Source organism: Schistocerca piceifrons, chromosome 1, assembly GCF_021461385.2.
Source record: "Schistocerca piceifrons isolate TAMUIC-IGC-003096 chromosome 1, iqSchPice1.1, whole genome shotgun sequence".
Taxonomy (NCBI): domain Eukaryota; kingdom Metazoa; phylum Arthropoda; class Insecta; order Orthoptera; family Acrididae; genus Schistocerca; species Schistocerca piceifrons.
This window is the reverse complement of record NC_060138.1, coordinates 766,037,753-766,062,818: the sequence shown is the minus strand read 5'-3', so window position 1 is coordinate 766,062,818 and position 25,066 is coordinate 766,037,753. Positions and strand designations below refer to the sequence as shown.

The window sequence follows — 25,066 nt, the reverse complement described above, 5'->3', positions numbered from 1 at the left end:
GTATAAACAGATGCCCACATGAATGCTCCCCAGAGCATGATGGAGCCGCCACCAACTTGTCTCCATTCCACAGCACAGGTATCAAGAAACTGTTTCCCAGGAAGACAACACATTCGCATCCTATCCTACCATTTGCACGATGAAGAAGGTATCAGGATTCACGAGACCACGCAACACTGCCACTGTGCCGACATCCAGTGCTGATGGTCACAAGCCCATTTCAATCGTAGTTGCCAATGACGTGGTGTTAACATTGGCACATGCATGGGTCATTGGTTGCAGAGGCCTATCTTTAGGACTGTTCGATGCACTGGGTGTTCAGACACACTTTTACTCTGCCCAGCATTCAAGTCTGACATTAGTTCTGCCACAGTTCACCATCTGTGCTGTTTCACCAGCCTGCCCAGCCTGCGATGCCCAACATCTGTAGTCAGTGGTGGCCACCCAACCCAATAACGTCTGGAAGTGGTTTCATCTGGGTTTCGTCACATGTTGAAGATACTCACCACAGCCCTCCTCAAACACCCAAAAAATCATGCAGTTTCCAATATGCTCGTGTTGAGCCTCCAGGTCATCTCAATCAGCCCTCAGGTAAACTCGTAGATCACACCCTCTCCCTATTCTCTACAAGGACAGCACACTCAATCATACTACATGCACTATGTGTGCGTGACTGGCAGACATTTCTTGCCAGGTGACTGCCATCGCCTGGATGGGTTTATATCGATATTAGGTCGGTGGTGACTATGTTCGGCTGATCAGTGTACTCATCACGTACAAGATGGGATGGATTACTGGAGAACAAATCACAAAATATACGATGAAACTTGTCATGGAGAAACAGAACTTGAAAGTGGGAGTGGGTCAGCAAGAACACTGGCCATCATGTTAACCAACTGTTATCTGAAACACAAGAAAGAAAGAAACTGCAGTACACGAATCTAGGTAGAGGTTCGATCCCTTTCTTAAAGCAACATGGTCCGTAACCTGTGTATCTGCATAAAATTGCCGGAAGGTAACCAGGTAGATGCAAATGTGAAGAGAGCACTCATACTGTATTATTGTTCTCTAAATACTGATGTCAGAGGCAATATCAGTGTAGATGTGGACCATCAACCTGCATTAAGAATATCTGATTTTTTTAAAGTGCTGACCAAATATCCCACATGGAATGTCTAAGGTTCTACATCTACATCTATACTCCGCAAGCCACCCAACGGTGTGTGGCGGAGGGCACTTTACGTGCCACTGTCATTACCTCCCTTTCCTGTTCCAGTCGCGTATGGTTCGCGGGAAGAACAACTGTCTGAAAGCCTCCGTGCGCGCTCTAATCTCTCTAATTTTACATTCGTGATCTCCTCGGGAGGTATAAGTAGGGGGAAGCAATATATTACATACCTCATCCAGAAACGCACCATCTCGAAATCTGGCGAGCAAGCTACACCGCGATGCAGAGCGCCTCTCTTGCAGAGTCTGCCACTTGAGTTCGTTAAACATCTCCGTAACGCTATCACGGTTACCAAATAACCCTGTGACGAAACGCGCCGCTCTTCTTTGGATCTTCTTTATCTCCTCCGTCAACCCGATCTGTTACGGATCCCACACTGATGAGCAATAGTCAAGTATAGGTCGAACGAGTGTTTTGTAAACTACCTCCTTTGTTGATGGACTACATTTTCTAAGGACTCTCCCAATGAATCTCAACCTGGTACCTGCCTTACCAACAATTAATTTTATATTATCATTCCACTTCAAATCGTTCCGCACGCATACTCCCAGATATTTTACAGAAGTAACTGCTACCAGTGTTTGTTCTGCTATCATATAATCATACAATAAAGGATCCTTCTTTCTATGTATTCGCAATACATTACATTTGTCTATGTTAAGGGTCAGTTGCCATACCCTGCACTAAGTGCCTATCCGCTGCAGATCTTCCTGCATTTCGCTACAATTTTCTAATGCTGCAACTTCTCTGTATACTATAGCATCATCCGCGAAAAGCCGCATGGAACTTCCGACACTATCTACTAGGTCATTTATATATATTGTGAAAAGCAATGGTCCCATAACACACCCCTGTGGCACGCCAGAGGTTACTTTAATGTCTGTAGACGTCTCTCCAGTGATAACAACATGCTGTGTTCTGTTTGCTAAAAACTCTTCAATCCAGCCACACAGCTGGTCTGATATTCCGTAGGCTCTTACTTTGTTTATCAGGCGACAGTGCGGAACTGTATCGAACGCCTTCCGGAAGTCAAGAAAAATAGCATCTACCTGGGAGCCTGTATCTAATATTTTCGGGGTCTCATGAACAAATAAAGCGAGTTGGGTCTCACACGATCGCAGTTTCCGGAATCCATGTTGATTCCTACATAGTAGATTCTGGGTTTCCAAAAACAACATGATACTCGAGCAAAAAACATGTTCTAAAATTCTACAACAGATCGACGTCAGAGATATAGGTCTATAGTTTTGCGCATCTGCTCGACGACCCTTCTTGAAGACTGGGACTACCTGTGCTCTTTTCCAATCATTTGGAACCTTCCGTTCCTCTAGAGACTTGCGGCACACGGCTGTTAGAAGGGGGGAAAGTTCTTTCGCGTACTCTGTGTAGAATCGAATTGGTATCCCGTCAGGTCCAGTGGACTTTCCTCTGTTGAGTGATTCCAGTTGCTTTTCTATTCCTTGGAAACTTATTTCGATGTCAGCCATTTTTTCGTTTGTGCGAGGATTTAGAGAAGGAACTGCTGTGCGGTCTTCCTCTGTGAAACAGCTTTGGAGAAAGGTGTTTAGTATTTCAGCTTTACGCGTGTCATCCTCTGTTTCAATGCCTTCATCATCCCGGAGTGTCTGGATATGCTGTTTTGAGCCACTTACTGATTTAACGTAAGACCAGAACTTCCTAGGATTTTCTGTCAAGTCAGTACATAGAATTTTACTTTCGAATTCACTGAACGCTTCACGCATAGCCCTCCTTACGCTAACTTTGACATCGTTTAGCTTCTGTTTGTCTGAGAGGTTTTGGCTGCGTTTAAATTGGGAGTGAAGCTCTCTTTGCTTTTGCAATAGTTTCCTAACTTTGTTGTTGTACCACGGTGGGTTTTTCCCGTCCCTCACAGTTTTACTCGGCACGTACCTGTCTAAAACGCATTTTACGATTGCCTTAAACTTTTTCCATAAACACTCAACATTGTCAGTGTCGGAACAGAAATTTTCGTTTTGATCTGTTAGGTAGTCTGAAATCTGCCTTCTATTACTCTTGCTAAACAGATAAAGCTTCCTCCCTTTTTTATATTCCTATTAACTTCCATATTCAGGGATGCTGCAACGGCCTTATGATCACTGATTCCCTGTTCTGCACATACAGAGTCGAAAAGTTTGGGTCTGTTTGTTATCAGTAGGTCCAAGATGTTATCTCCATGAGTCGGTTCTCCGTTTAATTGCTCGAGGTAATTTTCGGATAGTGCACTCAGTATAATGTCACTCGATGCTCTGTTCCTACCACCCGTCTTAAACATCTGAGTATCCCAGTCTATATCTGGTAAATTGAAATCTTCACCTAAGACTATAACATGCTGAGAAAATTTATGTGAAATGTATTCCAAATTTTCTCTCAGTTGTTCTGCCACTAATGCTGCTGAGTCGGGAGGTCAGTAAAAGGAGCCAATTCTTAACCTAGCTCGGTTGTTGAGTGTAACCTCCACCCATAATAATTCACAGGAACCATCCACTTCTACTTCACTACAGGATAAACTACTACTAACAGCGACGAAAACTCCACCACCGGTTGCATGCAATCTATCCTTTCCAAACACCGTCTGTATCTTTGTAAAAATTTTGGCAGAATTTATCTCTGGCTTCAGCCAGCTTTCTGTACCTATAACGATTTCAGCTTCGGTGCTTTCTATAAGCGCTTGAAGTTCCGGTACTTTACCAACGCAGCTTCGACAGTTTACAATTACAATACAGATTGCTGCTTGGTCCCCGCATGTCCTGACTTTGCCCCGCACCCGTTGAGGCTATTGCCCTTTCTGTACTTGCCCAAGGCCATCTAACCTAAAAAACCGCCCAGCCCACGCCACACAACCCCTGCTACCCATGTAGCTGCTTGTTGCGTGTAGTGGACTCCTGACCTATCCAGCGGAACCCGAAACCCAACCACCCTATGGCGCAAGTCAAGGAATCTGCAGCCCACACGGTCGCAGAACTGCCTCAGCCTCTGATTCAGACCCTCCACTCGGCTCTGTAGCAAAGGTCCGCAGTCAGTCCTGTTGACGATGCTGCAGATGGTGAGCTCCGCTTTCATCCCGCTAGCGAGACTGGCAGTCTTCACCAAATCAGATAGCCGCCGGAAGCCAGAGAGGATTTCCTCTGATCCATAGCGACACACATCATTGGTGCCGACATGAGCGACCACCTGCAGATGGGTGCACCCTGTACCCTTCATGGCATCCGGAAGGGCCCTTTCCACATCTGGAATGACTCCCCCGGTATGCACAGGAGTGCACATTGGTTTTCTTCCCCTCTCTTGCTGCCATATCCCTAAGGGGCCCCATTACGTGCCTGACGCTGGAGCTCCCAACTGCCAGTAAGCACACCCTCTGCGACCGCCCGGATCTTGCAGACTGAAGGGCAACCTCTGGAACAGGACAAGCAGCCATTTCAGGCCGAAGATCAGTATCAGCCTGAGACAGAGCCTGAAACCGGTTCGTCAGACAAACTGGAGAGGCCTTCCGTTCAGCCCTCCGGAATGTCTTTCGCCCCCTACCACACCGTGAGACAACCTCCCACTCTACTACAGGTGAGGGATCATCCTCAATGCAGGCAGTATCCCGGGCAACCACAGTCGTAGTCTGATCGGGGGATGCGTGGGACGAGCTGGCCGTCCCCGACAAACCCCCATCCGGACCCCCACAGTGATGCCCATTGGCAACAGCCTCAAGCTGTGTGACTGAAGCCAACACTGCCTGAAGCTAGGAGCGAAGGGATGCCAACTCAGCCTGCATCCGAACACAGCAGTTGCGGGCACAAAGGAATTTAAACAGATGAAGCTTCAAGCACATCAAAGGTTACGTATAGTTGCACTTAAATAAGCCAGTTGGAGTACATGGTGAATCAATAGGCATTTGAATAGGGGCAGTGCCACTGTTCAACAATGTTGACAGAAACGGGTGTGTCAAGAAAGAAGTGGTTGACCTAGAGACACAACAGAACATGAGGACTGTGCAATCAGAGACTCACTCTGAGCCCCAGGTTAATAATGATCACCAACCAGATGTGAAACTGGTGCTTCGGTTGCTATAAGGGCCATTAATACGCAGCTCACAGAAAGGGGGCTGAGCTTACAGTGCTAACTGCCACTGACCTCTGTACACCAACAAGCCTTTTTGCAGTGGTGTCTGGCACATTCAGCCTGGAATCTCATTGACTAGCACAGAATTGCATCCAGTGATGAGTCACACTTCGAATTTAGACCCAATGACCAGCTAAGATGTGTTGGGAGATGCCCCGGACAGTGGTGGGATACTAACATGACTGTCACTGTCACTTGGCCTGACAACCAGGGGAGATGGTCTGGGTTGCCATTTCATTTCATAGTAGGACCTCTTTGGTTGTCATCTAAGGCACCCTTACAGTACAGTTACAGTGGTTTGTCAATGATATTCTACACCCTGTTTTGTTGCCCTTCATGGCAAGCCATCCAAGGCTTAAATTTCAGCAAGATAATGTCTTCATGCACATGGCACATTTCTAATGCTTGTCTTCATGCTTGCCAAACCCTATCCTGATCTCTTCCCATTTGAGAATGTTTGGAGCACTGTGGGCAGGGACCCCCAACCAGTTCGGGATTTTGACTATCTAAAATGGCAATGGGACAAAATTTGGCATGATATCCCTCAGAAGGGAGCCAACAACTGTATCGATACCAAGGCAAATAACTGCTCACATAAGGGACAGAGGTGGACTAATGCGTTATTGACTTGCCCAATTTGTGAAGCTCTTTCTCTTGAATAAATCATCCAATTTTTCTGAAGTTGAAATCACTTGTTTGTCTATATATGGACATCACACCAACCAATTTCCATCCCTTTGTCAGTCAATATAAATGGAACACAATGAAATAACAATAATTTCTGCCTGGGAGGAAGTTTTCTTTGTGTGTTCAAAGTGAGGCCCATTAGTGGGCAAACAACATTGAACTGTTGACCACACTACAGTTGTCAGTGTTGGCAATGTGATAGCTGCACAAGAAGCCTTGATGGTTTCTTGTGGTTTTACCAGTGTACTTGGCTTCTGTTGATAAACTTCATTTCTAAAGGTCCCCCATAGGTAGAAGTCAAGAGGTGTAAGGCCTGGAGACCATGGTGGGTACTCAGCAGCTCCTCTAGAACCTATTCAATATCCAGATAGACTTTCATCCAAGTAGACTCCGACATCTCTGTGCTAGTCAGACAGAGCACAATCTCCTTATAGGTAAAGTCTTTATTTCCAAAACACCTCTCAGGTGGCAGGTAAAATTGATGTTTGTAGCATATGAAGATACACTTCACCAGTTAAGGTACTTTCAAAGAAGAATAGGTCAATTAAACTGCACTATGGTAGACCACACTGCACATTAATACCTGGTAGATTAATATGTTTACCACTGCAAACATGACAATTTCCATGCAGTTGTGGCTGTTTACAGCACCATTCAGTTTGAACTGCACCTTGTCAGAACAGATAACCATTCCTGCATACCTTCAAACCACTTTTAGAACTCCATCCTTCGATTCGAGTCGTCCTCATCCATAGTGTGCAGCAATCTTGAAATGTGCACTTTCCACTTTGCAGTCTCCAGAACTCAACTTACACTTGCTCAGCTGATCCCTGCTTCACAGATTTTTGAGGTGACCTAGTAAAATGTTCCAATAGAGGAGCACTGGAAGCTGGTGCTTGTTGATCTTTTTGGTTGGTTAGATCTTTCCTTATGCACAGTCCGAACAGTACAGTCGGCTTCAAATTTATTCCAAGTACTATAAATTACTGGACATGTTGATGGTGGAGTTCCATAACACATTACGCCATTGCTGATGTACCGCCAGCTTGTTTTCGTACATCCAATATCACAACAATATGGCCTTGCGTTGCTCAAATAATCATCTTACTTCATTCATTGTTACCTTGTCATCTGCTGGAAACTGTGCACCAAGATCTGTTGATAAAAACATTGGACTCTCCCACTGTGCAAAACTGCTACAATGTCATTGTGTTCCAAAGATATTAACTATCAAAGATTATCTACTTTTTTGGACTCACTCCGCGTCGTCCCCCCCCCCCCCCACTATCTCTCCCTCCCTCCCTCCCTCCCTCCCTCCCTCTCTCTCTCTCTCTCTCTCTCTCTCTCTCTCTCTCTCTCTCTCAACTGGCAACCTCAATAAACAATATGTGGCATGTACGTACTGTTGCCACCAGTTACCTCTATCAATACGTTAACTTGGGTTCAATATAACTAATGCACCAACAATATACTTTTCAATCAGTTATCAGTGAGCATCCCAGTTACTGTTCAATGCATCTGAACACGAACTGACCATTATCACTAACAAAATTTCCTTTAGTTATGAGCCAACAGCACCATTTTCTTGCAACATCTTGCTACTGTTCTGTACTCTTAAGTTCACCCAAAGTGTCTAAATATTAAATAAAAACAGCTTTTATGAATTTTGGGCTATGTCTCTCCTCAGAGAGACCAATAACAGGTCCTGGACAGGTATGTCTCCTTAAAGCTCCTCAAGGGAGAAAGAACACAGCCTAGAGCAGGATTTCCCCAACTGTGCTCAGCAGAACTAACATAGGGAATAAGTGCTCCATGAAAACTATTAATAACATGGGATTTTTTCTCTCCGGCATTTTGACCAAACTAATTGGTGTTTTAAATTTTGTTAAGGTTATCATGATTTGTATTTAGTATGCTAGGTTCTGTACTTGGAAAGTTACAGTGGCACTGTGTAAATAGTACATGTGGTATGGAGTTTAATGTATAAACTCTTCGTAACCACTTTATACATGCACTTTTTCTGCGGCGAAGTAAAGAACCTATTACGTACTTGCTTTAGGCTGGGGAAGGCCTGGAGATAACAGGAAGCTTTAAAATGGATTTTTTATGTATAAAATAATACAGATTTAAAAACAAAATATTAAATTGATAAACATTTCCAGAAGCAAATGTGGACTGTACACTATTTACTTATTACAAAATGCAGATTAAAGCTGAAGTAACTGCAGTACAGTCAGCAATTAGAGAGATGAGAACTGAACAAATTGACAGTTTCAAAGCGTGTATTATGCATCAATTAACTGCTGGAGTATAAAGAATAACACAGAAGAGGAATGAGTAGCTTAAAGACAAACTAGTTAAGACAACAGAGGAAAAATCTAGGCAAGAAGAAAAAGCCTGGCAGGAATCCTTGGCTAACTAAGAATTTTGAGTATGTGACAAGCATGAAAACTGTCCATCTAGTGAGATGGATATATAAGACATGTGAAATACTGTCGGACAATAATCCCAGTACCATCTAAGGCATGTGCTTATAGTTGTATCACTGAACCATCAGTTTCATACTTACAAAATACTAACACAAACAGCCAGAAAAAAATGCGACACCCTCAAGGATAAGGTCACATTACTAACAAGCGAGGCAACAGGTAGTTCATCATCATAAGAATATACGATAAATTCATACCAAATTAAACACACGTCACAGTAAAGTATGCCTGTACAGTTACATCAATACACAGTGTATCTCCTTTTGGCAGCAATGCGGACGTGTATTCTCTCACAAACTATCATAAAGGTTTCGATTGACGCCCTATGACAGACTGTCTGCAAACATCTCACACCTTTTGTTTAATTCGGCACTGATTCTTGCAGTCTCTAGAGAATAAGTAAGTTCCCACTTCATCATGTGTTGTGTGTTCAATTGGGGAGCAATCTGATGATCCTGCTGGCCAGGACAGTTGGACAGCACACAGAGGACATTGTTGGGGAGCAATCTGATGATCCTGCTGGCCAGGACAGTTGGACAGCACACAGAGAACATTGTGTCACAGCATCCATATGTTGATATGCACTGTCCTGCTGAAAAAGCGCATGGAGAACAATGTGTGGGATGTCTCTGATGTTGTTTACTTTACTCTGCAGTAATACCAAATGTGACCGAGTTTTAACTGATGCGCACACACACACACACACACACACACACACACACACACACACGCCTGGAATGGAGCCTGTCCGTCGTGGGCGAATGAACTCTGGAATAGACCATTAACCTAGTCTAGGTTGGACACATGTACCTCCAAAAGTCACATAATGGAGTCTACTCTAATCACAGAAGAAAATGGAGCATTATTCCACACCCCCAACTGACTTTTTCATGACACTAGGGTAGCTGTGCTTAATGGTGTCAGTCGTTTGCTGGTCAGAGACACACGTTCTCAGTTCTGCTGCAAGCACATGGTTTCCAATGGCCCCTGGTTACACAGCAGGTGCAACATATGCCCCAATTTTGACCCTGGATGATGTTCAGTTGGCCACCGTCGCACACACAATGCGTCGATACTGACATGTGCGTTGTCTGCGCATCCAGAATCTGGTTGACAGGTGTGGGAATGTGCAAAACACTGCTGAAAGCAGCAATGCATCACTGATACAAAGTGCCCAACATGTGCAGCAATCTGTTGATATGACCAGCTGGCTTCCCACAGGACCACAACGCAATCTTGTTCAAGTGGCTGAAGTAGTTCAATGGAAGTGTATCCTGAAACTTCCTGGCAGATTAAAACTCTGTGCCCGACCGAGACTCGAACTCGGGACCTTTGCCTTTCGCGGGCAAGTGCTCTACCAACTGAGCTGCCGAAGCACGACTCACGCCCGGTACTCACAGCTTTACTTCTGCCAGTACCTCGTCTCCTACCTTCCAAACTTTACACAAGCTCTCCTGCTTCTGTAAAGTTTGGAAGGTAGGAGACGAGGTACTGGCAGAAGTAAAGCTGTGAGTACCGGGCGTGAGTCGTGCTTCGGCAGCTCAGTTGGTAGAGCACTTGCCCGCGAAAGGCAAAGGTCCCGAGTTCGAGTCTCGGTCGGGCACACAGTTTTAATCTGCCAGGAAGTTTCATATCAGCGCACACTCCGCTGCAGAGTGAATATCTCATTCTGGAAGTGTATCCTCATTGACAGAGGATGGTTGTATCCTAAAATGAATTATTTCAAACATGTTTACCTTTTAACTTAGCACAGTTACTGTTTGCAGACTCAAAACAGATGGTGCACATAGTGGCACCCTGCATGACATCAGACTACTGTTGACTGACGAATGAAACACTAACGCTACAACCCTTAGTATGCACATATTACACCCTGGTGCCACTGAACAGTCCTTATAAGTGTTGCATTTTTTTTTTTTTTTTTACTACTTTGGCAGTGTAGATTTACAAAACAATGGCAGGCTTCGTGTGTTCCTCCATTTCTTTGGAAACCTTACTGATCTTTCCCCATAGATAAGTAAGGGTTCCAAAGAAATGGAGGAGCACATGAAGCAGTACTAACTCTAGCCTTAACCTTACAAGACAGGTTCAGAAAAGGCAAATCCACATTATAGCATTTGTGGATTTAGAAAAATGCCTTTGACAGGACAAGGGGGGGGTTCCCAAAAGAAAACTTCTTTTCAACTATTTTTTCACACTTAAAGTTTCAAAGCATTGTTCAATTTTTCTTTGCCTTAGCAACATCAGCAAAATGCTTTTCTTTCGTGTGTTTTTTCACTCTAGGAAACAACATGTCACAAGGGGCAAGGTCAGGTGATTACAGAGGGGAGGGGCAGTTAAGGAACAAGAGTCATTTTGGGACTCTGCACTGAACTCCAAGTCACTCCTGACAGCCCCACAATTTCTTCAATGGTCCACCATTGATCGTCATTCACTGAAGCAATGTTTTCAACATCTTCATGTGTTCAGGCCATGGAACAATGGCCAAAATGAGGTTTATCTTCAACTGACATTTCACTCTTTTCGAAATAGGAAAACCACTCCAACACAGTTTTCCCCACAGCATCACCCTTGAGTGATTCTTTTAACGCGAGTGGCTGTTCCACTTTTTCCAAGCAAAAAGCAGAATTTCACTGCCACACACTGTTCATGGAAATCAGCCATTGCAAAATTAGTCCTAACTTCCTTCTGCAACGGCACTCTGCTTACTGTGTGTGGAATATTCACTCTGCGCGCTCCTAGTTGCAAAATGCAGTACTTTAAAAGCTCTGCCTACCAAAAAATTAGTTCAGTTTCTTTTGGGTACCCTCTCATACTGGCTAAAATACAGTACCTGGAACTAAACATGGGGCAATGTCAATAACTGACCTGGTGAGCCAGTAGCTTTGTGAAACTACAGTTTAATGCTTGCAACAAAGTAGAAACAACAAACAGTCCCTGAGAGTTTCCATGAACAGTATAATTTTTAAACTTGAACAGTTGTCTGATGAACCTGTTGGTCCAAAACCACTTATGGCACTATTTGTTTACAGTAAATAGTATTAACAGTTGCTGGGTACTGTTTTTACTTCGTTTTAGGAACTAACCTGTGTTGCCTGAAACTATTACAGAAATTAGACTGCAGTTTTAAGAGTCTAACTACATGAAACATAATAATGGCATTGGTAATTTATATGTCCAAGAATCATTTTACAATGAAAATGATTTACACACAGAAAACATACGTCACATATACAGACATATTAACATACGGTTAAAGAGGAAAGGAAAGGTGGTCAGATACAGCCTTTCCAAAGGGACCATCCCAGCATTTCCCTGACGTGATTAAGAAAAACTGCAGGAAACCTGAATCAGAATGGCCTGACAGACCATGAACTTAGTACATTTAACACACTGACCTCAGATTTGGAAAGACTATGTCATATATTTATGCCCAACACATGATTCTCTCCTGTTTATACATACTACGAACAAGTTGGCTTAATAACATGAATAATATTTGAAAATGATAGTTTTCTACTTAGCATGTAAAGAAAACGTGGGTGCATTTTCTATTTCAGAAGGCCTTTCAGCTAAAAGCTTAAAATGTGTAGCAGTCTTCTTGTTATGCTTGTCTACAACCTAACATCTCATCTGTATGGTGAACAGTAATCTATCAATTTCAAATACTGTTGTTTCATCCTGAACTTTCCACTGTTTAACATGAAGAGTAATTATATACTGTTTATTTAGTTTAGGCAGTAGCTGAATAGGATTGCAGCTGACACTCGCCATCCCTCCAATGTGATTCAATCTGTACATGGAAAATAGTGCAGGAAACCAAGAAGAAATGAGGAAAGGGGATTAAAGTGCAGGGAGAGGAAATAAAATACTTTACATTTTCTCCACAACATTATACCTGTCAGAAATAGCAAAAAAAACTGCAATGTCATTCAGACTGAATGTACAGTGTCTTGATGAACAGAAGCTTTAAATATGGTGCTATAGAGGAAAGCTGAAGATAATTTGACTATCATCTGTGAACATCATATAAAGCATGTATTGCCATTTTGATGTATGTTATTAAGATCAGACACTTTCAGTGCAGCCTCAATAGGCTAGGCTTAAGAATGAACCAGCTGGTTCATAACTATTTGCCAAACATATGTGCTGCAACTATAAAATTGTTAAACACTTCACGAAATAGTATGAGGTATTACTAGTATTAATGCTGCTGCTAAAACGCAGCAATAATTTAAAAATTAATGCAAAAGTAAAGAAATCTTGAAGTCTTGGTTAAGCAATTTTTTGATCACACTGATACAGAAATTTAAGGACTGAAAAGTAAATGCCAAGATTTTCACATCCCTTTTCACTGTACATTGATTGTCACAAAATAAAAACATGACAGTTTCTTTTCAACTATCACATACAAGAAAATAACTAATATGATTGAGTCAAAACTGAACCTCAGGGTAAAATAAAGTGCTCATAATTGCACTTTTATTAAAACAGTGTTCTCAGGTGTCTATGTGGATTGAATCTATTTTGAAGAATGGTCACAGTAAGACATTTGAAGGCCTTTATCATGGTAGTAAGGTTGTATTAGGATAGCTACCATTTTATACTTCCATAAAATGGCTTTACTGGTATTAAGTGATGGTTCTGAACAAAACAGCACACTTTTGTTCATTAGGCACAGAAATCTGGTTAGTTAATGGTGTCCAATTTTCAGAGTACCTTGATTCAGGAGTTCACTTTTATTTCATAACATCAGAAAAAGTTTGTTTCAAGGCATTATCATCTAAGGTAGCTGTGACAAGATCAGTATAGGTCAGAAGCCTTTCAAAACAATATCCTTTACCTATAAGAAATTACTATGAAATCTATAAGACATTACATAACAAATTCCCAATTCAACACTATATAAACGCTCCAACTACATTAATATGTTAACTGAATCTCCAAAAATCAGAGCATTAGAGGAACTGGGGGACGTAAAAGTATGAAGACACTGAATTCATTGCCTCAAATTAAACTGATCCATTCATTTTTTGAACTGCTTTGATGAAGCTGCTCTGAGTGCCAAGTGAGAGTCCTATCTATGCCTTTCAAAAGAATACCACTTCTCCATACCTCACTCTATCCAGTAACCTCAAAATCTAAAAATCAGAGATAAACATCTGAGTTGTTTTCCTCCTGTAGTATATCACTAATCTTACATACGAAATCCACAGTCTTAACCCTCAGTTGGTAACATCTGTCTCTTAGGCGGGTATCAGCACTCTCAATGTATTGTTGACAGACGTGCATTGTTACTTGGATCTGATATTTCAGCTACGCTTCATTCGTGAGTTGAACTTGCTACTGTGTGGACGTCATTGTTTCATTTCCATGACATTCACTATAGTGGACATTCTTTGAAAAATTTGGTTATCTTAGTCTCCCAGACGGATGTTACCGTAAACACCAATTTTTCACGTTACCAACTAAGGGTTAACTCACCACCTACCATATAGCAGGTATGCAGCATGTCTTTCTTTGTAACAAGCACAGTAATTATAGCACACATCTACAAGACTGTGTGTCCATGACTACACACCTTGTAACCACCAAAGGAGTCAAAGCCACACTATTCATAAATATATCAACGGACAAGACAGGTAAACCCTACTGTGCCTGTAGACAAGAGTGTGTGGATGATGGCAATGCTTCATAGTACTAAGCTGGAAGCAACCAATTCAAGTTTGATACGGTGTAGCCAATTACTAGTTGTTAACCAGTCTCCTCCTATATGCCCGAAAACACCTTTTTTATTATAAAGGCAATTTTTGTTACTGGCATACAAAGCCTTTTTGCACTACTTCTTGTAGTTAGCAATATATCTGAAATACAAGATCTTGTATGTGGTGACATGGATCTGAAATCTTTGATGTGTTGGAAAGTTTTGTTACTAGTTGGCAATCAGAAACCATTCACTATGTGATGAAAAGTATCCGGACAACCCCAACAACATATATTTCTCGTATTACATGCATTGTGCTGCCACCTACTGCCAGGTACTCCATATCAGTGACCTCAGTAGTCATTAGACATTGTGAGGTAGCAGAACGGGGCACTCCGCAGAACTCACGGACATAGAACGTGGTCAGGTGATTGGGTGTTACTTGTATCATAAACCTGTACACGAGATATCCACACTCCTGAACATCCCTAGGTCCACTGTTTCCGATGTGATAGTGAATTGGAAAGGTGAAGGGACACTTACAGCACAAAAGTGCTACAGGCCGATCTCGTCTGTTGACTGACAGACTGCAGACAGTTGAAGAGGGTCTTAATGTGCCCAGGCAGACCTCTATCTAGACCATCACCCAAGAATTCCAAACTGCATCAGGATCCACTGCAGGTACTATGACAGTTAAGTGGGAGGTAAGAAAACTTTGATTTCATGGACGAATGGCTTCTCATAAGCCATAGATCATGCCGGCAAATGCCAAACGACACATCGCTTGGTGTAAGGAGCATAAACATTGGACAAATGACCAGTGAAAAAACATTGTGTGGAGTGATGAATCACAGTACACAATGAGGAGACCCTAGGCAGGGTGTGGGTGTGGTGAATGCCCAATGAACATCGTGTGCCAGCATGTCTAGGGCCAATAGTAAAATTCGGAGTTGGTGGTGGTGGTATGATGTGGTCGTGTTTTTCACGCAAGGGGGCTTGCACCCCGTTTTGTGTGGCACTACCACAGTGTAGGCCTACACTGATGTTTTAAGCACCTTCTTGCTTCCCAATGTTGAAGAGCAATTCAGGGATGGCGATTGCATCTTTCAACATGGTTGAGCACCTGTTCGTAATGCACTACCTGTGACTGCATGGTTACACGACAACAACATCCCTGTAATTGACTGACCTGCACAGTGTCCTGATCTGAATCCTACACAGCACCTTTGGGATGTTTTGGAACCCCGACTTAGAGTCAGGCATCACCAACAGACATTGATACCTCTCCTCAGTGCAGCACTCCTTGAAGAATGGGCTGTCATTCCCCAAGAAAACTTCCAGCAGCTGATTGAACGTATGCCTGTGAGAGTGCAAGCTGTCATCAAGGCTAAGGGCGGGCCAACATCATATTGAATTCCAACATTACTGATGGGTGCACTAAGAACTTTTAAGTCATTTTCAGTCAGGTGTCCTAATACTTTCGATCACATAGTGTAATTACACAAACTCTATGTCCAATGGTCTGTAGTATAACTTGCGGTTTATGCTAAATTGTAGATGTTAGCCTTATCTGGCACAAGTGAACAAGCCTTCTTACCAGATGATATGACCTGGCTGACCTAAAAGTTCCACTCCTTTACATTAGAAACTTACACTTACTTGATTCCACAACCGAAAATACATCATGTTGTTATTATCTCATTAACAACAGATCAAGAGCAGGTGCTCCCATTTTTGAATTGCTAATAATCCCTCCAAATGGTGGTTACTGAAATATGGACTGCGATAGCACATGGGCAGCTGAAGAATACGAACAACTATCTAAATTCTATATTGAAACACCAAACTTCACACCAAGCGCCTTGTGTTTATTATATGGGAACACAAATTATTTACTTGACATACCCGCTGCTTCAAGAAGAGCTTCGAGCCGTGCTTGAGTTTCTGGGTCCACAGATGGCTCTATTGTCTCTTCAGGAGACAGGAACTTTGAGGTTTCCAAGCGTGTCTCTTCGTCCAACTCCGCTTGATCGATAACAAACGATTCAACCTGCAAGGCACAGAATAACAAAGTTAGACTGTTAACATAGATGACAAAAGATACAAGTAGCTTCAAAAATTCGAAAACAAAAACAAAATCATGACCAAGTATAAAGGCAACATAGAATAATACGTTCCATAAACGTACGTGTGTGTGTGTGTGTGTGTGTGTGTGTGTGTGTGTGTGTGTGTTTATATACAAAGATGATGTGACTTACCAAAACACACACACAAAATTCAAGCTTTCGCAACCAATGGTTACTTCATCAGGAAAGAGGGAAGGAGAGGGAAAGACGAAAGGATGTGGGTTTTAAGGGAGAGGGGAAGGAGTCATTCCAATCCCGGGAGCGGAAAGACTTACCTTAGGGGGAAAAAAGGACAAGTACACACTCGCACACGCGCACATATCCATCTGCACAGACACAGACACAAGCAGACATTTGTAAAGGCAAAGAGTTTGGGCAGAGGTATCAGTCGAGGTGGAAGTACAGAGGCAAAGATGATGTTGAATGACAGGTGAGGTATGAGCGGCGGCAACTTTAAATTAGCGGAGGTTGAGGCCTGGTGGGTAACGAGAAGAGAGGATATACTGAAGGGTAATTTCCCATCCCCGGAGTTCTGACAGGTTGGTGTTAGTGGGAAGTATCCAGATAACCTGGACGGTGTAACACTGTGCCAAGATGTGCTGGCTGTGCACCAAGGCATGTTTAGCCACAGAGTGATCCTCATTACTAACTTCCAAATGTCAGTAAGTAATAAAAGGGTGTAAGGAGGACGTATTTATTCATCACATGCAACTTCTGCAGATTTTTTTGAGTAACTAAACATAACTCAAATATTTTACTAGCAAAGCTTGAAGCATATGTACACTTCTACAAAAGTGTGTAGTTAATAAACCTTAATAGGATTATTCTACAGACCAGTTTTAGCTCTGGAGAACAGGTCAAAAACAATCCCTTACCATCTTCCCGAAAATCAACATGATATGGCCACAGACTTTAAACCTGTACACCTAATTAGTGGCAATGCAATCTGAACATTTCTATTTTATACTCAGATTTAGCAAACAATTTACTGTGATCTCCTTGGAAGACAACTATCAGCTCAATTTTGTCAAGGATGACAGATTCTCTGAAGTCTCATTTAAGAAGGCATTCTAAACACTCACAAGCAGTGTTGCACAGTTATTCACAGAAAACCTCGAAAGGAATGCATGGATTGAGAGGCAAGTGTGCTTCCAATTACACATTACATACTTCACGACTAAACTGGATCATGCAAGAGCAAGGACCACACTAATTATAGTCAACGGACTAATCACTCTCAAAATACAGTGAAAAATATTTAATTAGAAGAGATTCACAGTGTCTAGACTTATTCATGAAAATAAGGTATACCACATTTTGAAGAACATTAGAAAATTTATAATGATTAGTATACATGCAAAATGTGTTTGATGAAAATACAAAAACAGTTCAAGAACACAGTTGTTCAGTTGACAGTGGAGAGATGCACGTCATGAATTTTAGTAAAGTAAGAGCATATCAATCAGTGAAGCCAATTTTCAGAGTCATTAAAATAAAATGAAGGTGAGCAAGACATATGGCTAAGCAAACAGATGGTATATTGAGCAACATAGTTCTTTGCTTAATTCAAAGATATAAAAGATGAGTCAATGAAAAGACATCAAAAAATACGCAGGAGCACAAAAAGTGGCGGCAGCAATCTTAAGTCAGCAGGGTGTGATGTGGTTGATGCATATGCATGAGAGAGAATTTTTTTTACGGGTAAGACAGGATAACTACAAACGACACATTGAACACCAAAACGTGGGACAAAATTAAGTCTCAAATGTGACAGGACTCTTGATGCAGCTGATCTAGTAAATCTGAAATAAGTAGCTAACTAAGACAAGTGATAAAAGTATAAACAATTTATTTTGATAATTTGACATATTGAAAAACATTAAAACAATACAACAAAACACAACCAGCTACAATAGTTCCCCTTTTTACAAAAATTAAAAAATAAAATAAAAAACTACCTACCTACCAACCACACACACACACACACACACACACACACACACACACACACACGCGATGGTTACTGTATTAAATACATGCAAAAGCTGCAAAATTTGTGGATAAATTAAGAGTCACTGAAGGGAGTTTTAGTTCTATTATCTCTGTAATAATGTGGCACATCAGAATTACAAGCAAATAGTGACTTCCTATTTGCTGCAGAATTTATACTCATGTACAGTTCCAACAATCATACACTGTGTACACACATTTCAGCCAATGTCAACATTGCTTTCAACAGATCTCACTTGACAACCCTTAACCATCATCTCATTGACAATAGACACCAGCATACTCAATTTGAGGAAATTTCTTTACTGACATCACATTCAATTACAAAATACTTTCTGTGAGGTAGGAACCTTTTATGCACTGGTTCTAGTCATCTTACTTAGTTGCAAAAACATCTTAAAATTTCTAAAAAGCAAGAATACCAAAGAGGGGATGTGATCTGTGCGTGACATAACGTAGATGACACATGAGATAGTTGTGTATCACAAGTACACACAAAGGCAACAAACATATCAAACATTTAATTGTAATAGGAAAATGATTTTTAATAGTAGGAAAAGAAAGAGAAGGAAAAGTAGTTAGAGAACATAGACAGGAGAAAAGAATTAAATTAGAAGTTGCCCAGTATAATATTGTAAACAATACAATTTATTCATTGCTAACACTTGATTTAATAACCATAAAAGGTTTGTTGGCTGAAGAGTTCTTAAGGCAACAATAGGTTTCTGATAGCTTATTTAATGTCAAGACATTTCAAAGCCAGATTTTAAACTGCAGTACACTCAAGAACAGAAGTGAAGAGGACTCTGACCATAATTTACTGATCACAAATGGACTTGAAAAGTGAAGAAATTGCTGTGAGGCAGGAAACTAAGGAAATGTGACCTAGATAAACTGAATGAATCATTGGTTGTTGAGAGTTTCAAAGGGAGCATAAGATGACTGACAAATATGAGCAGTAAGGAATATGATCTAAGAGAACAACTTTGTGAAATAAAATGATGAAGACAGCAAAAGATAAAATACAGAGAAAGACAATGCCAGTAGACTGTGGATAATGCACACAATATTGAATTTCATTGACAAAAGGAGGAAATACACTGAGGAGACAAAAGTCATGGGATACCTCCTAATATTGTGTCCGACTTCCTTTTGCCCAGCATAATGCACCAAAAACTTCATGTGGCATGGACTCACCAAGTCATTTGAAGTCCCCTGCAGAAATACAGAGTCATGTTGCCTCTATAGCCATCCATAATTGCAAAAGTGTTGCCTGTGCAGTATTCTGTGCATGAGCTGACCTCTCCATTATGTTCCATTAATATTCATGGGATTCATGTCAGGTCATCTGGATGGCTAAATCATTTGCTTGAATTGTCCAGAATGTTCTTCAAACCAATCATGAAAACTGTGACCCAGTGACACAGCACATTCGTCATCTGTAGAAATTCCATCATGGTCTGGGAACGTGAAGTCTACTAATGGCGGCAAATTGTCTCCAAGTAGCTGAACAATGATTGGTTTTATTGGACCACAGAAAAGTCCATTCCATGTAAACACAGTCCACATCATTATGGAGCCACCATCACCTTGCACAGTGCTTTGTTGACAATTTGGGTCCATGGCTTTGTGGAGTCTGCACTACACTTTAACTCCACCATCACCTCTTACCAATTGAAACTGGGACTCATCTGAACAGGTCAAGGATATCCTGTCGTCTGGGGGCCAACCAATATGGTCACGAGCCCAGGAGAGGCACTGCAGGTGATGCTGTGCTGTCAGCAAAAGCAATCGTCTTGGTCAGCTGCTGCCATAGCCCATTAGCACCAAACTTTGTCGCACTGTCCTAACATATGTTCATTGTACGTCCCACATTGATTTCTGCAGTTATTTCACACAGTGTTGTTTCTCTGTTAGCAATGAGCAAGTGCCACTGCTCTTGGTTGTTAAGTCAAGGTCATCAGCCACCGTGTTGTCCATTGTGAAAAGTAATGCCTGAAATGTGGTATTCTCACACACTACTGACACTGTATCTCTGAATACTGAATTCCCCAACGATTTCCGAAATCTAATGTCCCATGCACTTAGTTCCAACTACCATTCCTTGTTCAAAGTCTGTTAATCCATGTAGTGCAGCCATAATCTTGTTGGAAACCCTTCCACAAGAATCACCTGAATACAAATGACAGCTCCACCAATTCACTGCCCTTTTATAACTTGGATACATGATACTACTGGCACCTGTGTATGTGTGTATCACTATCCCATGACTTACCACCTCAATGCATAACAATGGAGCATGAAGAATGTAACAGTTCAGATTACTAGGCACACTGGCACTGACAAGTGGGTCATTCCATGTCAAGTGGACCAAGTTTCTAAAACTAATGATATTTTATGGGGAAGTACCACAACGTCTCGAATGGTTATGTACAATGTTTTGGCTCGACACCATCTGTGGTTTCATTTCTGTGGCCTCTCGTAGATCGGATAACCTTCATGAAAGGTACTATTAACCAACAATCCCCTGATTTTGTATACTCGAACAACTGTCTATGCTCAAAAAGAATTTTGAATAAATTTGGTGACAATTTTATGATTTCAAAAGTGGCAGAAAATCCACCGTGCATTGTGGAGAGACCATCTTTAACCAGCCATAAAACACAATTTTATAGAGAGATTCATCCAAGAATTGGTAATATGACACTTAGCCATACTGTATTCTTGTGCTTCTTGAACAACAGCCTCTGTCCTCTACCAAAATACATGCACCTGCAAAGCTGATAATGTTTTGGGTGCCAAATTTTCAGTAATTTTCTCAATTGCACGTTCTTTAATCTTTATCTTGCTATTCTTTAAGCTTTGGAATCTATTTAGTTTAATAGCGTAACTTTTTTACCTATGCTTGCTTATGGCTGAAGAACACTACTCGAAGTTGTTACTTTTCACACAGTGTATATGTTCGAACATGCGTAAACAGAAAGTAAAATCGATGACCGCTGCTTTTATGTCAGTCAAAATACAACAGCAGTTATGTGGAAATCAACTTCCACACAATAAACTGCAATAAATGAAATTCCATGCCAAGTTATGGCTGAAATTACCATCAAAACTTTTCATAAATTCATTACTGAAGAAATTTCATACAACATTATTTAAGACCATACAAAACACTGTTGAATATGATGCCAAGGCACTGTTAGGACTTTAAGAGGATTTGGTGCACCCGAAAAGCTTATCTTTCAATTCAAAAGCTATATAGATAAATTTTAGACCCACACCTATTTGTGAAAAGAACCAAAAGGTGACTGATGCTTTCTTCTTGTTTGTGGTCAAGATGACAATGTCATAATCCTTCGCCATTTTATTTTGGTAATAGCTTAAGCCAGTGTAAGAAATGTCACTGTTGGACAAAGAGCTTTTAAAACTTCGATCTGGACTTGACTTTCCAGACAATACCCACATTTGTTCATACCATAACACTATACTGATAAAATTTCAATTTCTGTAAAATACTTGCTGTAAACCATGTGTGAAATAAGTTAAGAATTGTTTACATCCAATTGATATTTCACATGTTGAAACTATTGATTAATAAACTTCCAAGCCTGGCTAGAAGCTTTGTCCCAGATGCAGCCAAGAATCTGCTCTTGAGCAACTGCAGCCCCTAGATGAGCAAGAATCAATATGGAAGCAGTTGACATTTGTTACACAACGAACACTTCATTAGCATCTCTTTGACATTAGCCTTTACAGCTTCAACAAATTATCAAATAGGATTCAAAGGGTTACATATGACAGGAAGTTCAGAAAGCACAAGATTCCATCACCAAGACAAGACTACAGCAGCAGCTCAACTGAAAGAAAAACCAGTGGTGAAGCAACTGGACATTTTCATTAATGAACTAAAAATTAAAGCGCATCATTCAAGCCAGGGTATACAACGAACAGCAAAAGAATCAAGTATTTCTGTGCGAATGGTGACTCAAGCTATGAAAAGGGTTCTTCATAGATGATGAATTTCTCAGCTGTGCCCAAGCAAAAATGATAACACAGGAGCAAGAGAGGATGACAAAGAAGATTATTAGCAGAAACGCCTCCTACTTAGTAACTTGAAAGAAATGTTCATAGTTAATAGTAAGCAAAATGGCTGTGAACTGGTTTTCTCAAAATTTTGAGAACTCAGGTCAAAATGGTGCATTACAGTTGGTGTTGCTGGTACACTCTCAGTTTGTGTATGTGTAATACATCAAAATGCCAAACTTGAAGATGGCTGCAACATCTATCGAAGATGACAACACAGTGTGTCATTTGGAATCAAAAGACTGCTTGCTGCTACACTGAACAATGTTATAGTAAACAAGCACTGATAGCTTATTTGGTAGATATTTCCAGCAAATAATATCCAGAAGAAATTATAGAATACAAACAGTGGGTTCATAGAAACAGGGATACTCTATACAGACAAGTCATGCAACTGTAGAAGAGTATACAGGAACTGCTTCTAAAAACTGATGTTCTGAAAAGCTGCTATTTCGTTTCAAAAGACCAAACATCATATCTAAGGCACCTGAAAGAAAATTGGAGCTGGAGAAATTACTTTTTTGATAGATTTTGCTGAGGAGTATTCATTTGTCAAGCAAGGTGCTGTTCAAGGATTTACTGACAGAAATGACAAGCCACATTGTGTTCCTTTGTGGTTTAATTTGGTAGAAAAGAACTACTGAATATAAGCGTCTATATTATTAGTGACTGCCTTCCCACAATAACACTGCAGCTCATGCATTCATACTGTGGCTTATTAAATATTTGAGGATAATGATAGGGGAAATCAAGCACATTCACTTCTTTGATCATGGATCTGCTGCCCATTATAAGAATTCTATCCATTCATGTCTGTATATTTGTATGAAAAAGAATATGGCCTATCTGCTGAGTATAATTTCTTTGGAAACAGCCATGGAAAAATCTACTTGTGATGAAACTGGAGGAACAGCTAAAAGACTGGCAGCTCAATCTAGTTTGCAGTGTTTTTAAGGAGCACGAAACTGAATAAATCAAGTTTGCTCAGAAAAAAAGGTATGCCAAAGGCCACACAACTTTTGGAACAAGAGAAAATCACCCAGATCAAGCCTATTGATTTAAACAAGACCAGAAATCAGTGTTTCGAATGGTGTTGCAGCACTCATAATTAATGCCATTGAGGAAGTTCCCACTGCTCCAACTACAGCTTTACAGCCCAGGCAGTATGTTGCTTGTATGCATGTCAATGCTTGGTGGGTGGGAAATACATTTAACATTTCATTAGAACACAAAGATGCCTTGGTCAACACTATGCATCTCCAAGAGGCAGTCAAATGAAAACCGAAAATCCATCATAACTGGGCCACAGAATGGTTCAATTCAAAATTAATCACCGCATGCAATAAGTTATTTATGACATTGGGAAATGACAGGATAAATTCCTGTTTCATAAAAAGTGATTAGCCACTGAAGGATTAACAACTACACCCATTTTTGCACTTCCTCATCTGACTGAAAACAACATCTACAAGTTTCTTCAGGCCACCTTAGATGTGAAAAATCCCACGCTGAACAATCCAGGCTGTATGACAGACGTCGCAGGCTTTCCTAACCAAATCGCTGAAATGTAGCTAGGTGCTGGCATCATGATGCAACAGGGTGATCCATCTGACAGCATTTCTGGGAATTTTGACTATGCTGCACTAAAGCTTCTGCAAAGCATCTTCATGGCTCTGCACACTGATTGTGGTTCCACGCTCGAGGAACTACATGAGCAAAGGGCCCCTGCAGTCAAAGAAGGAGGTCATCACAACCTTTCGAGCCAAATGGCACACAGCAAACCCAACAGCAGCAACATCCCACACCTCCCTCACCAAAGAACTCAAACCAATCACACAAGTGCCTGTAAGGTCATGATGACCTGTTTCAACTGCAGAAGTCCTCTGCTCATCGAGTTCCTTGAGTGTGGAACCACAATCAATTCACAGTATTATTTAGATACTTTGCAGAAACTGTGATGGGCTATAAAGTCAAAATGCCCTCAAGAATGCTGTTTGATGGAATCATCCTGCTGCACGATCACGTCCGCCTCCACATTGCCAATTGGACAAAGGCTACGTTTCAGCGATCTGGTTGTGAAACACTAACATCCACCATACAACCAAGATCACTGATTTTCACACCTCTGGCAACCTGAAGAAAGACATGCATGGATGTCAGTTTCAGTTGGGGAAGCAAATGCAAGGATGGATGCGGTTGTGGCTATGTCAGCAGCCAACTATGGAACAGGAATTGATCGTCTCCTCTTACAGTACGATGAATGTGCTAACACGCATGTTGGTTACTTTAGAATGTAAACATTCCATGGTCCTGTTATGGTGGATGTACTGTTTTCATTTTGTTGCCCCACATTCTTGCTGGATTCCAGAGAAACACACATTTCAAAACATGAAAGCACTATCAACACCAGGAAGGCAATGTATTCACCTGAGATCAAAGCGAGACAGTATTGGTAATGTATTCAGCCCAGAGTGGAAAAGAAATGTTCCAGCCTCACAGTGTGTCTAAGTTCTAACTTTCTCAATTTTTGTTTGTTTTACTACAGTTTCTGCTTGATGTTGATTTGTGCATCACTGCAGTTGCATTTTTTTATTAACTTAATAGCAGCATT

At 41.2% G+C, this 25,066-nt stretch overlaps 1 protein-coding gene across 4 annotated transcripts in view; it reads right to left on the bottom strand.

Annotated features, from left to right (window-relative positions):
* The window catches only part of LOC124712302 (ankyrin repeat domain-containing protein 17), a 278,433-nt gene that overhangs the window by 241,105 nt on the left and 12,262 nt on the right, over positions 1 to 25,066 (bottom strand). For all 4 annotated transcript variants that reach the window (XM_047242597.1, XM_047242611.1, XM_047242618.1 and 1 more), the window contains exon 2: positions 16,142 to 16,286. In XM_047242597.1, the coding sequence (XP_047098553.1) occupies positions 16,142 to 16,286 (145 nt within the window). The remainder of the gene's footprint in view (positions 1 to 16,141; positions 16,287 to 25,066) is intronic.